Here is a 14,931-nt window from a genome sequence, read left to right on the forward strand (position 1 = left end):
ATATGTTTTGTTGATAGGACTTGAAAACCATCAAACTTCAAACGTTTAAAACTACTAAACTAAAACTTAAGGTACCACTTTACTTGAAGGGGTGTGCATAAGACTGACATGACACCTTTATAATCATGACATGACACATGAATATGAAGGAGGTTTTATGCATGTTTATGAAAACTGTGTCATTCGCTCAATTATGACATTTATAAATCAAATATTACATTGTTTGAGATGCGTCTTTGTAATGACAACTTGACATAAACCAATACATCATAACCTATCAGTGTCTTTGTTATGACAACTTGACATTACCAAGACAACATAACCTGTCATAAATATGGCTGAAAATGATTAATGATCAAACTTAAAAACCCACTTAGCTTATGAGTTAACATTACATTAAACTGTCCTGTGATTGGTTTTGACATTGGCTGTCATGAGGCCGTTATAACTGTGTCAGAATATATACAGGTGGAGCTGGGGAAGGTGGAGGGTTTCTGAAAGATGCAGAAACATTGACCAAGAATTTGAAGGTTGGGCTTCACTGTAACAGTAGCTCATTGGCTACTGATACAGAAGGAACCAATCAGCTGAGCCCTATAGATAACGATGTGATTGAGATAAGTTTAAACTTTGTATTTCCATGAAGAACCTTCAAAAAGTTAACTTTGTATTTCCATGAAGAACCTTAAAAATCCATAAAACTTTTCCATTATGCAAAAGGTTTCTTGGTTTTTCTAAAATGTTTTTCACACTGAGAATAAAACATGTTCTTTTAAGAACAGATTGCTGAAAGTTTCTTTGGGGAAAATGGTTCTTCTATGGCACATGTGTCAATCTGTGCCTTTTGCCAGAATCGAGATGGGCAAAACCTCTTTTAAAAATGCCGCGGCATCGGATTGGAATCTTCTCCAGACTGAGATGAAGTAAAAAAAAAATAGTATCTTGTGGTCAATTTAAATATTTATTAAACAATCATCAGAGTAAATTAATGGTGTGTAAATGTTTTGCAGATGAAGCAGATGCGTTTTTTTTTTTTTTTTTTAAATGTAATGATGTTTGTTGAAGTTTGTGTGTTGTAACTTCGATGTAAAATACTCTATGTAAACTCAGCTGCCTATCTTGGCCAGGACACTCCCGTAAAAGAGATTTTAATCTCAGTGAGTCTTCTTCCTGGTCAAATAAAGGTTTATCTCGGCTCCTGGAGGTCCACTGATAAAACCAGCTCCAAAACACCTACCTGCAAGTTTCTAGTGCTGCTGAAGACATGGATTAGCTGGTTCAGGTGTGTTTAATTACGGCTGGAGCTGATTATAGGGTATGGCATCGCTGTGAAAACCCATTTTCAACCTATATTTAAGAGTGTAGTAACTAACATCTGTGAGCACAATAACAACGTAAAATTACGTCATGCACATGCGTATAACATGTCCAGTCTATAGTGTTTCATCGTCATCTAATGGCCTGGCAGCATAATACAGTGTTTTTTGTTGTGTTTGCGGATCCGTGTGAATGGGGATCGTTATGACAATGGTGTCGTCTGTATCAGTGATGATCCAAATAAGCGGTTACCCGTGGTTACTAACCCTAGCCCTAACCTAACCCTAACCCTTATTCACCTTTTGAATGTTGAGCGTTATTAACTTTTGTATAAAAGCTGACGCGGGACAAAATGGCCGATTTCCAACACGTTGAACTGAGCAATGCCATTGTGCCATTTTAATAGGCTACTTTTAAACGCATATAGCTCAGTAATGCCAGTTTTATGGATTTTCTGTTGCGGATTTTTGTTGGGAAAGTCGGGGGAGAGACACACACTTCGATTAGACTGGATAAACACATGCAGCATCTTAATTGTTAAGAAAATAAAACAAAATAAATGAATAAATCAAGCCTTTATTACATAACACTGGCGATATCATACAGCATTCAGAAAAATGCTGCGCCCGCACCGCTAGCTCCTCCGTCTACGGCCCAATGACGCTACTATGAGCATTTATAGCTACTTTTAAAAAATGCGGGTCAGGAAGCGGGTCGGGTACAATATATTCTTTCTTTTTTTTGCGGTCCGAGTTTCGGGCGGGTTAGTTGAAAACGTCGGTCGGGTGCGGGTTGTTAATACATTGACCCGCGCATCACTGCTCTATATGCGGAAAACGTCTTGTGTTATGACTATAACCCATGTTCCCTGAGAAGGGAACGAGACACTTCAATCGAGAACGCGTCAATACGACACTTTGGGGAATGCCCCCAGCGTAGCGCGTCTGAAGCATGAATGAAACTATTCCAATCCTCATTGCTGTTGCGTCATGCCGTAGAGTTAGCTTAAGCGATGAAGCAAGTCGCTCCCAGGCAGGGGAAGGCGTGGCGAAGGGATGCGGAAAAGACGTGCGCTTTCGCGTGTTTCAGCCTCGCACCTATTGACTTTCTTCTCGAGGGAAGAAAGCCGATATGTATTATGAATGTCTCGTATCTCGTGTTCTCGAGGCAACGTATAGATTACGAGACCGGTATACATATAGATATTATCTGGCTTTGAAGAGTCAGATCTTTTTATTCAGCCTATCATTCAGACTGTGTTTCACTTGTCTGGAGTTTATGGGTGCATTTCATTCATCAAAATGAACGAGTCTTTATTCGAGTCATTTCATTCATTTAAGTGGTTTAAAATGTTATACTTTTAACAGCCAAATTCCCTGAGAAAATCCACGTACGCAATCTTGATCATATTTTGAATTAAGCAATCATTATAATGCCGTCAAAGATAATTTACAGGGAACATACATAATTAATTTAACTTCCGAGTCTTTGGTTCATTTGTCATGTGACACATTCATGAATGACCCATCACTAAATAACTGCACTTGGGTTCTTCAAGCTCGCCTCCAATGGACTCCATTACCATTATAGTAACATAATTAATTTAACTTACACTGGGAAGTTGGGGTGTGTAAGTTCCTGATCGTGATGAATGATGGGATACGCTCTGAAGCGCTAGCAGATATTTAGACATCTAAATTGGCATTTTTAGACCTGAGACAGTCTTGCACACTAATGCATGCACACGCTCTCAAGTGGCTAAAACTGCAGATATGTGTGTATTGGGACAGACCAAGAGCAACAGGTAAGTGAGTTTGATAAGGGTTTGAGGGCTGGATTTGAGAAACCCTCCTGGTGATGCTCTGATAAATTTTTTGGGGAAAAATGCATGTTGCATTGACTTTGACGTCACAGTTTAGGATATTCAGGGTTTGCAACATGTGTCCTGCCTTTAGTTTTGTCATACCATTTTCCTGCTACTCCAGAGTAATTAAATCACATGAAATGTGTGACTCAGAAAATTGGCCCAAAACAGTTTGTGGTCGTCTAAGCAAAGATGCCAGATTTAGTCCGGATTCAAGCACCAGCTTGAAATGAACTGGAATGTTTATTCAGGTATTATAGACCTACTTGATTATTATTGTTTTTTTTTTTGTGACAAATGTTTTTTCTTCTTGTTTTAAGAAGAAAATTGGCGAAGGACATCAAGCCGGCCGTACCAACACTCATGCTGGCAGATGTTTGTTCCCTGACAACAAGTTGGATTACATCAGACTGTGGAGAGAGTGAGGGACTGCGTCGTCTACGTTTCACTGAGACGTGGTTAAATCAAAACATTACAGACGCCACAATACAGCTGGAGGGGCTATCGATATACACAGCGGACAGAATAACCTCGCTAGCCGGTGGGCTAAAGGGGAGGCGGTCCGGTCTGGCTGTGTACGCCAACAAATCGTGCCATGGTGGTTTCTACTTTTTGCTCTCCGAAAGTAGAGATAATGACTGTAAAATGCAGACCCTTCTACATGATAACAGCAGTCATCATAGCGGCTCCCAGACGGCAACATCGTGTCGGCACACGTCTGGGCTGTTTATGACCCACCGAGCGCTAACGTGAAGGAGGCAGTGTCAGGCTCTTCTATAACATCAGTGAGCAGCCGATGAACCATCCTGACACTTTCTTCACTGCAGCTGGAGATTCAAACAGGCAAGTCTATTCTACCCAAATTCTATCAGCACGTATAGTAACACACTAGATCTAGTGTACCCAAACATTAAGGACTCATATAAAGCCCACAAAGCTCATAAATAAAGAGAAATTAGCCTCAGGAAGCCACTTCAGCAATACAAGACTGTTTTGAAACCACACAGTGGGACATTACTGACCTACGGGAATATACAGAATCCGTCATTGGTTGTGTCAATAAATCCATAGATGATGTGACAGGGGTCAAGAGGCGCACCAATCAGAAACCATGGCTAACTGGAGAACTCTGTTCGCTTTTGAGGGCATTTAAATCTGGGGATACTGCAGCATACAGACTGGCAAGGAATAATCTGTCTCGGGGATCAGGAAGGCTAAGAGTTACGCACGAAAACTAAACCGCAACTTCACGAATGACAGAGACTTAGGACGGTTGTGGCAGGGTTACCAGAACATCACTGACAACAGGTGTGTCATGATGACTCTTCCTTTCCAGATGAACTGTAACTTGAGCGGCGTGTTTTCCGAATGCCGTGTCATGTGCGAGACGCTGCAAAACACGCAGGACATGAGCGATGTTTAAAGACGTCCGTCTAGTGCATGTTTACATTATAGACTGTAAAAAAAAAGATGGTCCAAATGGCCGTGACATCACCCGTAGTGTTTCTGAAGAGCATTTTTGAAGTCCAAAGTGGGCGGAGCCGGCCGTCGCCATCTTGTAAGCGCGTCACTCCCGGATAAACGAAAATGTGCAGCGAGGCGGATTAGCTGAGGTGACGTAACGCTAGCAGACAAACGGCTAGTAGAGACATCAGCGGCAATCCACCAGTCACTCAAGTGGCCATGCCCTTAATTATGCACAACGTATAGGCTTAATTTAATTTAAACGGATGAGTAATTAAAAAAATACACAAATTAGCTATATAGACCAAAACCACTTTTTGCACCAGGCTGTAAACATGTTTTTTTGCTGTAAAGTTGGGCATTTTAACATGCGGGTCTATGGGATTGACTCTCTTCTGCAGCCACTCTCTAGTGGCCAGTCGATGAACTGCAGTTTAATCTCTTCAGTGTCGGATTCAAGAGAAGAGACCAAAAGGTTGCCGCTTGGTTTACATAGAAAAACAATGGAAAGATGTGGAATGGAAAAAACGCATTCTGTGTGACCGGCCCTTTACTCAGTGTTTAGCTCGTTTCTTGTTTTAAAGCTGTTCTGATATGTTTGTGGAAAATGACTGATTTAGAAAAGGATTTCTGCAGTGTTGTACACTAACCTCATCACACAGCTCTGTGTGTTTTTTGTGAAGCAGACACAATCAATACAACATGGCACAATGGGGTCACGTCAGGGCATTGCCCGCGTCACGCCCACACTGTGCCATCACGTCTGCGCTACACTCGCTGTATCTCTACACAGCAGTGCCAGAACTACTTTCATCTTCGGCATGTCACGCACCTCAAGAGATGTGATGTTTGTTTCTCAAGTACAGGCTGAAAAAACTTTCCTCCTCCTATCTAAAATCACTGGCAGAAATATGAGAGGTTGTTTATCAGCAATGTGGAATATATGCCAAATAAACAAACTGAAGAAACCATACTCATAACTGACAGTACAGCTTGACTTGAACATAATAATGAATAAAGAAAAACAAAGTTAATTTAAACCTGGAAATAAACAGATTGTATTTTGAAAAACTGAAAGTGTCTATTTACACCAAATGCAAATAGGCTATTTATACTGACTCCGCCCACTTTTGTCTGATTGAACCAGATAAAATGACGAAAGAAACCTGTCTGATAACAGAGAAGAACGGGTGATGTTAGCTTTTGACGTCAACGACCCAAGTTCAAATTCGTCATTTACTCTTCTCCCTTTTCTCATGGCATATTACCCCGGAGTAGCATTTAATAATTTTTTTCAAAAAGTGGTAATAAAATGCGTGACGGGTGTTTAATAGTGGAAGTAAAGTGATTATAGGATGGGTCTGGGGTCGGTGTAGGGCTTTAGGGACAGAGACAAGTAATACTGCTGAAACGTTATGTAAAATTAAAAGAAATGTGTTCAGATCGTGCTCTATTTCTAGGTGTCATTAAAGCAAAAGACAAATCAAATATCGAGACATTTTCACATTCATGTTAATTTTTCAATGCAACTTAATCTGTTTTTCTGATAACTAACATGCTGTGCAAACTTAAACTATAACATATAACACACACACACACACGCGCGTGCACACACATACACATAAACACAAATACACTGACCAGGTTCACAATTAGAATAGCTAGAATATAAAAAAGGCTTTTACCTCACGGAAAGTTCCTTTCGTTTTCCAGATCTGGACTATGATTCCCACAGGAATGCAAACCATAGAGGACATGGCCATCATCCAGCCGATCCCATAACCCCAGTCCGGATACGTGTACACATTATTATACATTAGCGGTTTGTACTTGATCAAGAAGAACAGAAAGATGCCCTGAAAAGACAATCATAAGACCAAGAACTCAGCATTTATCCCTCACACACTGTACATATCTCGACTCGTGGTACATCGGGCTCAACTCACAGCACAGATGCCGGGTGTGAAGTACTTCCAGCACCATTTGATGAAGAAGATGGGCTTGTATCCAATCATGTCCTCAATGTTAGAATAAAACCTGTCGGCACCTGAGGATAAAGATCCATCATTCTGTTATTCACCTAATATATCTCTCAGACATATGACACTTATATTTAAAGGACAGTAAGATGGCTGTTCTCTCTGCTTGAATACATATTTCAATGATTCATTACATGCACTGTCTGACTCTTGCCAGCAGGTGGCATTACGGTTACAGAAATCTGATAATACTGTAAACATTGACATTAATAATTCAGACAGAAAAGCATCTGCTGGCACATCATGCATGTCTAATAATGACAGATTCTGATGGATTACAGCGGGTCTTGCTACATCGTGTGACAAAATGTGACATTGTCTGATAGAAATATAATGGATTTATTATTTCTATAGACCTTGTTTCTGTGGGAGGCTATTCATAAAGATATGCTACACATCACTGCAAAAAATGATTTTCTTCCTCAGTATTTTTGTCTTGTTTACTGAAGAATTGATCAAAAGGAAGTGAGTGCTAATGGCCAATCGAGCCAGTTGGGTCAGAAAAATTAATTCATTTATATCTGACAGATGTTTCTCACTTATTTCATTTTTCTCTCTTGATATCCTTCTCAAGTAAATGTATTTTGATTTAAGAATGTTTAGATATTTGTACAGAAGAAGAACATAGTTTTGTCAGTGTACTATCCAGGAAATTAAATAGCAGATAACATTTGGAAGTTAAGGAGTAAAAACTGCATTAGAGAAAGATTAGTTGTCGACTAAGTGAGTAAGATGTTCATATTATGTGATGAATATTGTTAATGGAGCAATGTCTTACCATAGATCCAGCCAATGCAGATGGACTCGAAGATGGCCACGAACAGCAGACACATGCCACTGGCTGCATACGCGTCGAAGAGCTGGAACACGTACATGCCCCCCTGACAGAGCACACACAACACAGAGTACTGCGGGGTCGCATGATATGTTTAGCATTAGCACACAACCAAATTATGGGATGTTGCAACAAAAACGCTGGATGGAAATGCCAAGACGTATGGCTCAATTCGCCTTTGGCTAAGCCACGCCCTAGAATGTAGATTGACCAATCACAGCGCAGCCAAGAACGAGCTCCCACAGAGGGTCCGACACTTTTTCATGGCGCTCCATTGACTTCAACGCAGGAGGCTCATATTTTGGGTCTCGGCAGGTTATTACGTCGTCGTTTTATAAAAAATATGGTTAAACGTTGTGCCTGGGGCATTTGTAAAACAGACACGCGTTTCCCAGAGAGGATGGAGGGGGTGTCCGTTTTTTCCCCTTCCCAAAACCGAAGTTAAATACTGACAAGTGTCGTCTTTGGATTAAACTGTGTGGACGTCCTCAGTCAGCGAAACCCCTCAAGGATCAACAAGCTCACCTTTGCTCTAAGATACATTTACCTTTTAACCTTACTGTGTGTGAAGTTATAGGCTACTAGTTAGACAGTTTTATGCTGTTTAGGTTATGATTTCGGTTCTCTGCCCTAATTGTTGATACGCTAGCACACGCTGCTAATACATACAACTTTATACTCGCGTAGTCCGTTTGCTTTGTAAATAATAACGATTATAGAAGTGAATAGAGACCTACCCAGCTTTGTATGAACAGTGTTTCTCCAGATATTGTTAGTCACAGCCTCCGTCTCGATTAGGATATTAGGTGGTTCATTTTTTGACTGTGACCGTTAACTTATGCTTTTGCCTGTATTTGGATGCCTTGTTGCTGCTTGCGTTTCTCCGTATGTCTTGAATAAAGCCTTCGAGCGCACACTGAGCCGCTTTTGCCTACTTCTATCCCACACTTTATTTGCTGCTTTATAAAAGTTTGATAAAATTTCAGCAGGAAGAGCGTCACAGCATAAGCCATGTTGATACCAAACCAGAGCCCAGATGAAGTTGTCGGAGGTAGCAACAGTAACTAAGGGGGGCGGGGCTTAGCCAAAGGTGAATTGAGGCGGATAAACATTGATGCACATAAACTACGATGAAAACACATTTACCGAATAAATCCCTTGATGCCTCAGCGTCAGCTGTGATTGGATAACTGGAGTAACCAGCGGACCAATGGCATCGCAGCATCTCAAATATTGGTTTGGTGTTTCATACCCTGCATCCCAATGTCCATGCTATCCATCCTAAATATCCCAATGTCCATGCTATCCATCCTAAATATCCCCATGTCCATGCTATCCATCCTAAATATCCCAATGTCCATGCTATCCATCCTAAATATCCCAATGTCCATGCTATCCATCCTAAATATCCCAATGTCCATGCTATCCATCCTAAATATATGTGAGATTAGAATAAGTGTGTCCCAAAGCATAGTATGTGGAAAAGAATGTGCCAGAAGTCCCCGGATGGTCTCCTACTTCTGGTGGATTTTAGAAGTGTGGATCCGTGATCCGTACCCATAGACAGTAGATAAACTGGACACAGCGACCCCATAGGTTTCAACTGAGAAAAGTGAAGTCGATTGGAAGCATCACTTCCTGATCGCCAGGCGTATTGATACCTGATAAAAATATATATTTATTTAATGTTATCTGTGTTATATTTAATCTGCAATAACAATGTGGACTTTTATAAAGATCCGTTTGGCCATTCACTTTTAAACGCATCATTCTGCATTAACATGAGGAGAATCTACTGCATTTCTCTCCGATACGGTAGGAAACGAAATATGGAGGATTTTAACTGGGACAAGATGATTGACAGGTCATTTTACTTGATAATATGTCCCAAAGCGTGTCTACTCTTTTGCTACACACTCAAAAGTATCTACTTTTACTTCACAAACAGAGTACATACTTCTAGGGTGTAGTATAAGTAAGCGAATTGAGACGCAGCAAAAGTGGCGTCACATGGGATGGAAACGCTTTATTCACAAATGTTTTATGCGATATTCCAATTCTGCCCATATTCGCAACTTTGGATGGAAACACAGCTAGTGACAATATCACAAAACCATGGTTCTGCTCATGTATTTCACAGAGCATGGAGAACACTACTGCCATATAGAAAATGGCTTTCAAAGCACCTTCATCTCCCTCTCATCCTAGTAACAGAGAATGTCACAGCGGAGAGGCTTCGTTCCACAGTCGGGGGCTTTATTCATGAAACACCGAGTGAAAGCGTTCACCTGACTGCACATTACTGGTGGAGAGCGTCCTCCTGTCTATTTTTACACTCACTCCAGCCATAAACACAGGCAGACACATGCCCGGTGCCGACAGCAATATGCAAGAACTCGGCCTCTGTCATTACAGATCCAGCGCAAATCTGGCTTTTTTACACAATAAAAACAGTTAACCAGCATCAGGGGGTATAGGTTAACAATTAACTAAATTAACCCAAGCATGTCAAACCAACATGTAAACAGCAAATCTGCTCGTCCTTGACGAACAAGACACCTGGATTTGTCATTATCATGCATTATGCTTATTTTACGAGATTAATTATTGTGTCGAAGCATGCTTACAACAAATCTATGTTCATCCATCTGTGATGGAAGATTCCCAGCAAGCAATTTTGCGTTTAAAAGACGTCTAATAGCGTCCAAACACAGGCCTGTCGTCTGGCTAAAACAAGGCAAAATTTGGGCTGTCAGTGAAAATTTTACAGACCTTTAAACCATCGCCCAATAATTGACTAGTCACCAATTAGATAACAAAGAAATGAAATGAGTGAAGAAATGAAACCAAACAGCTTGTAATCACTGTTGACTTTGTTTTCATGATGGAATATTATACATCTCGCAAGTTATTTAGGCAAAAACGAGACTTCACAGGGAATGACAGAAAGCACCAGGCTTATATACTGTAGGGTGAGCAAACAAGAAGATGAGACACAGGTGAAAACAATGAGTGCTAATGAGTCCAGGCAGAGAATTATGGGAGATGTAGTTTGTGAGGGAATGGCAATAGTCTGTTGTGGAAATGACGGCTACTGCTTGCTGGGTTGTGTCGTACTAAACATCAGCACAAATCAAAGGAAATACTTATACCGCTGGGAAGAACAAAGTTATGACTTTACCTCTGTCAACATTATTAGACCCAGGAAGAAGGAGACCACAGACATTCCCAGGATGAGAAGCTCTCTCCGATATCCCACGCGGAAGGTTTTGGGATACATGTCGATGATCGCGGTCACAAGACTCTCCACACACACAAACTACACAGAGGAATTATGATCATTAACTAAAACTAGAACATTTCTCCTCACTACCGTCACTTTTTGAAAAGTGTTTCTGTTATCTTTTTTCATAATAACTGATATTAACAATATCAAATATGAAACGTTGTAAATATTAATATTAGTACCTTGTTTTCAAGCAACAAGCTGATAGTGGCAGTAATTTTATTCTCGAGTGAATTATTAAAGGTTAAAAAAGTGTGCATTTGTGACCTGACTGTCGAGTCCGAGGAAGATGAGCATCATGAAGAAGAGGCAGGCCCACAGCGGAGACCAGGGCATCATGGTCACAGCCTTAGGGTACGCTATGAACGCCAGACCAGGACCTGCAACACACGTCACCAGAAAACACTTTCCCCCGGTTTCACAGACAAGGCTTAAGCTAGTCCCAGACTAAGATGCATTATTGAGCTGTTTTAACTGAAATAAACTTGCACTGACAGATATTAAAATATGTCAGAGGTATTGTTTTGTCTTTTAGGGTGCTTTCACATCTGTAGTTCGGTTCATTTGGTCCGGACCAAGGGCGAAAAATAATATAATTAATTCACACCACACTGATTGCTCTGGTCCGAATCAGTTGATGAAACGAACCAAAATATAGTCACGTGACAACATCTACATCACTCTTGGCCAGATGTGTCTTCAACGTATTTCCATAACTTCACTTCGATTGGTCAGAATTAACGTGCAGGGAAATTCCAACTCTTGGAATTAAACTAAGAGGAGGAAAATCCGGCAGACAACACGCCGCTGTTTACTATGGAGAGACGACTGCGTGGGCTGAACGTATCCCTGGTCATAGTTTATTATAAAGTTCTACACCACTTTAGGCAAATATTTACATTTGAGAATGAAGCGAGGATGCGGCTTGAAAATAATGTTTTAATCCACTGCACGCGGCGAAGGCGCATCGCAAGTCACTTCAGAGACATGCATTAATGTTGCTAACAATGACATAATGCGCAGCACCGCTGACTACGGCAGCTGGTTTAGTCCAAAAATGTGCAGTTCTTTGGCAGTTGGGTCTGTTCAAGGTCGGATCACATTCTCACTAGAAACGAACCGCTCCAGAGTTTGTTTGAAAGCGTACTGAGACCACCTCTTCGAGACCACCACTTCGAGACCACCTCTTCGAGACCACCACTTCGAGACCACCTCTTCGAGACCACCTCTTCAAGACCACCTCTTCTAGACCACCTCTTCGAGACCACCTCTTCTAGACCACCTCTTCTAGACCACCTCTTCGAGACCACCTCTTCAAGACCACCTCTTCAAGACCACCTCTTCTAGACCACCTCTTCTAGACCACCTCTTCTAGACCACCTCTTCAAGACCACCTCTTCTAGACCACCTCTTCGAGACCACCTCTTCAAGACCACCTCTTCGAGACCACCTCTTCGAGACCACCTCTTCTAGACCACCTCTTCTAGACCACCTCTTCGAGACCACCTCTTCGAGACCACCTCTTCGAGACCACCTCTTCGAGACCACCTCTTCTAGACCACCTCTTCTAGACCACCTCTTCGAGACCACCTCGTACGCTTGTTTGGTCCGCTTTTGGTGCGCACCCGAGTGAGATTGCTGCATGCCCAAACCAACCGCACCGAGGGGGACAACGAACTCTAGTGCGATTCAACCGAACTAAACGAGGCAGGTGTGAAAGCACCCTCAGGTGCATACCAGTACTGTTTTTTCTAAGGCCTGTCTGTGAAACTAGCCTTTCTGATGTTAATTATGCTGGAACGATGGTAAGTTAGTACAAAAGTTGGTCCTATTGATGGGTAAAAACATTGACCTTAACCTTCACGTTCTGTTTGGGTTCTAAGAGAGCATGCATTAGAACATCCTATTATGCTTTTGTGTTTAGTGTGTGATGTTGCTGTTTGATCATGAAAAGCTCCAGTTCCTCTCTATATCGGTGTCAGTGTTTCTGAACTCCTGAAACGCCTCCATTGTAGTCTCGAGTTTCTTCCGGGAACGAACACGTCACAATATTCCTCATTATAATAATTCATACGCAGAATAAAGGGGCGGGGCCTGGTTGAGTTAGTTAGTAGTGTGTTAAACTGGCGGTTAAGGTAAGGGGCGGGGCATTTCCCAAACACACTCGAAGCGCTCGACCAATCACAACACACTTTTCCAGCCGACCAATCAGAGCACAGTGTGCGGAGGGGCTTCATAGAGACAGGAAGTAAACAGGGGAGAGTTTCCCAAAAGCATCGTTAACCAACTATGGTCGCGAGTTCTGTAAGTTATCATCATAGTTCAACAAGTCGGTGTTTCCCGAAACCATCGTCCCAACGACCATTCACAAACAGTTGTGTGTTTGGAGCGACAGATCTCGACCTGTGGTTAGAAGCAGAGTTTCATGTTTTCATGACATGTGGACTCAATAAATCCTTATCTTGAGCCAAATAAGCAAGTTAACATTCAGTATAATCCATATCTTTTATTTAGAATACATACAAATGTCCTTTACGTCTTTTTGTTTGTCAAGAAATTTAAAGCGTTGTTTATGAAGAGTGTGCATGTGTGAAGAGCTCTAGTACGTAAGAACGAGTCTATGATTAAATCTGGAAATAAAGCAAAATAGAAATATTCCTTTAGATGACATGTACGTAATTTATAGCATCTAGCATTAATTCGATCTCAAACACATTCATTAAAAGTATTTTAATGAATCCACACCTGTGTGACATCATTAACCAACGTGGTTGACTGACCAATTTGAGACAATACGGTTTCAGGAAACAGTCGTGACTAGCTAGATGATTTAGTAGATGATAGTAAAGCAGTGAGTTACGGCACTGTACGGGAAACACACTCCAGAGCGTTACTGACAGACTGGGAAGAGAGGAGCTGCAACAATGGAGAATATGAGGAAAATACTCAACATTAAAGCAGGAAAACCTGTAGTAGACCTGATCAACCCTGTTTAAGTAGAACCCAAACCCAACTTTGTAAAAGGGCATAATACTGTAGCTCCTCTTTAATTATCTCAATGACGGTCCTGGTGAAATAACGTGCCATGTGGCTTGGCTCTGGTTTTACAGTACAGAGGCACTGTCCCAGAGCAGCAGGCAAAGAGCAGAGATCACTGTGCCATAACACTAGAGTAATGTGCTATAATATGAGCTCAGAGCTACTGTTCATTATCTAATGCCATGAGTGGAGCTCTAGTAAAAGCTCATTAAATAAGGTTTATGGGTTATTTTTTTTAAAGCATAGTGGCTGAACACTTGTTTTTCTATATTGTACAGGAACTGGTTTGGGAACCAATGGTTGTGGTGTAGTGGCTCAACAACTGAATGTATATTTTTAAATAAATAGCAAATATCATATTTTTCTTAATAAAATGTCAGAGGATTTCTAAACCCCACTCAAAGTGTGTTTCAGTCACTTAGTCTTGCTCTATTGTAGTAAATAAGTAATGCTGAATTGTTGAATAAGTCATACAATAAAAGGCTTTTCTGAGAAGTGCTTTAAATTGCATGAGTCCGAACACACAAGCCTTAGACATCCAACTGTAGGTTACTGTATATCAAACATAAACTCAAACTCATACACATATTAATTTTCTATATAAATGAGATAAGGCTAATTAGAATAAAGTCCAAACGAGAATTTTGCTCACCTGACTCTGCCACTGCCTCGATCGGCACATTCTGTTCATATGCCATGAAGCCCAAGACAGAGAATATGGCAAATCCTGCCACAAAACTCGTGCCACTGTTCAGACAGCACAGCATGAGGCAATCCCTGCACACACACACAGCAAATGCAAAAGTGTTCACCCCCCTTCTTAAATAGATTTATTCACTGAAGAAGAAACACTCAAACTTATTTTTGTGTAATCTGGTAAGTAATTTTGCTTCTCAAGTAAATGTATTTTGATTTAAGAATGTTTAGTTCCCCATCAGACAGTCACGTTCAATGTTACGTCAGAACTGTACTGACGAATTGAAAAAATACTGCGGAAGAACATCGTTTCATTGTTGTTGTTGTTGTTGTTGTTGTTTCGTTTGCAGTGGATGTCAGTTTTTTTCAGAACTTGAAGAAAACCGAACAC

The 14,931-nt window shown here is 41.1% G+C and overlaps 2 protein-coding genes across 6 annotated transcripts in view; one reads left to right on the forward strand and one right to left on the reverse strand.

The window, feature by feature from the left end:
- LOC306990571 (uncharacterized protein) overlaps positions 1 to 14,931 on the forward strand; it is an 82,145-nt gene that overhangs the window by 41,443 nt on the left and 25,771 nt on the right. The gene's annotated exons all lie outside the window — the stretch shown is intronic.
- The window catches only part of slc6a11b (solute carrier family 6 member 11b), a 33,195-nt gene that overhangs the window by 2,131 nt on the left and 16,133 nt on the right, over positions 1 to 14,931 (reverse strand). For all 5 annotated transcript variants that reach the window (XR_013795897.1, XR_013795898.1, XM_079597540.1 and 2 more), the window contains 6 exons: positions 14,497 to 14,621; positions 11,073 to 11,185; positions 10,701 to 10,838; positions 7,463 to 7,565; positions 6,592 to 6,692; positions 6,331 to 6,501 (listed from right to left, as the gene is read on the reverse strand). Coding sequence is in view for 3 of the 5 variants with exons in the window: in XM_079597540.1 (XP_079453666.1) it covers positions 6,331 to 6,501; positions 6,592 to 6,692; positions 7,463 to 7,565; positions 10,701 to 10,838; positions 11,073 to 11,185; positions 14,497 to 14,621 (751 nt within the window). In the remaining 2 variants the exon portion in view is untranslated. The remainder of the gene's footprint in view (positions 1 to 6,330; positions 6,502 to 6,591; positions 6,693 to 7,462; positions 7,566 to 10,700; positions 10,839 to 11,072; positions 11,186 to 14,496; positions 14,622 to 14,931) is intronic.

Source organism: Phoxinus phoxinus, assembly GCF_949152265.1.
Source record: "Phoxinus phoxinus genome assembly, chromosome: 22".
In the NCBI taxonomy this organism is placed as follows: Eukaryota; Metazoa; Chordata; class Actinopteri; order Cypriniformes; family Leuciscidae; genus Phoxinus; species Phoxinus phoxinus.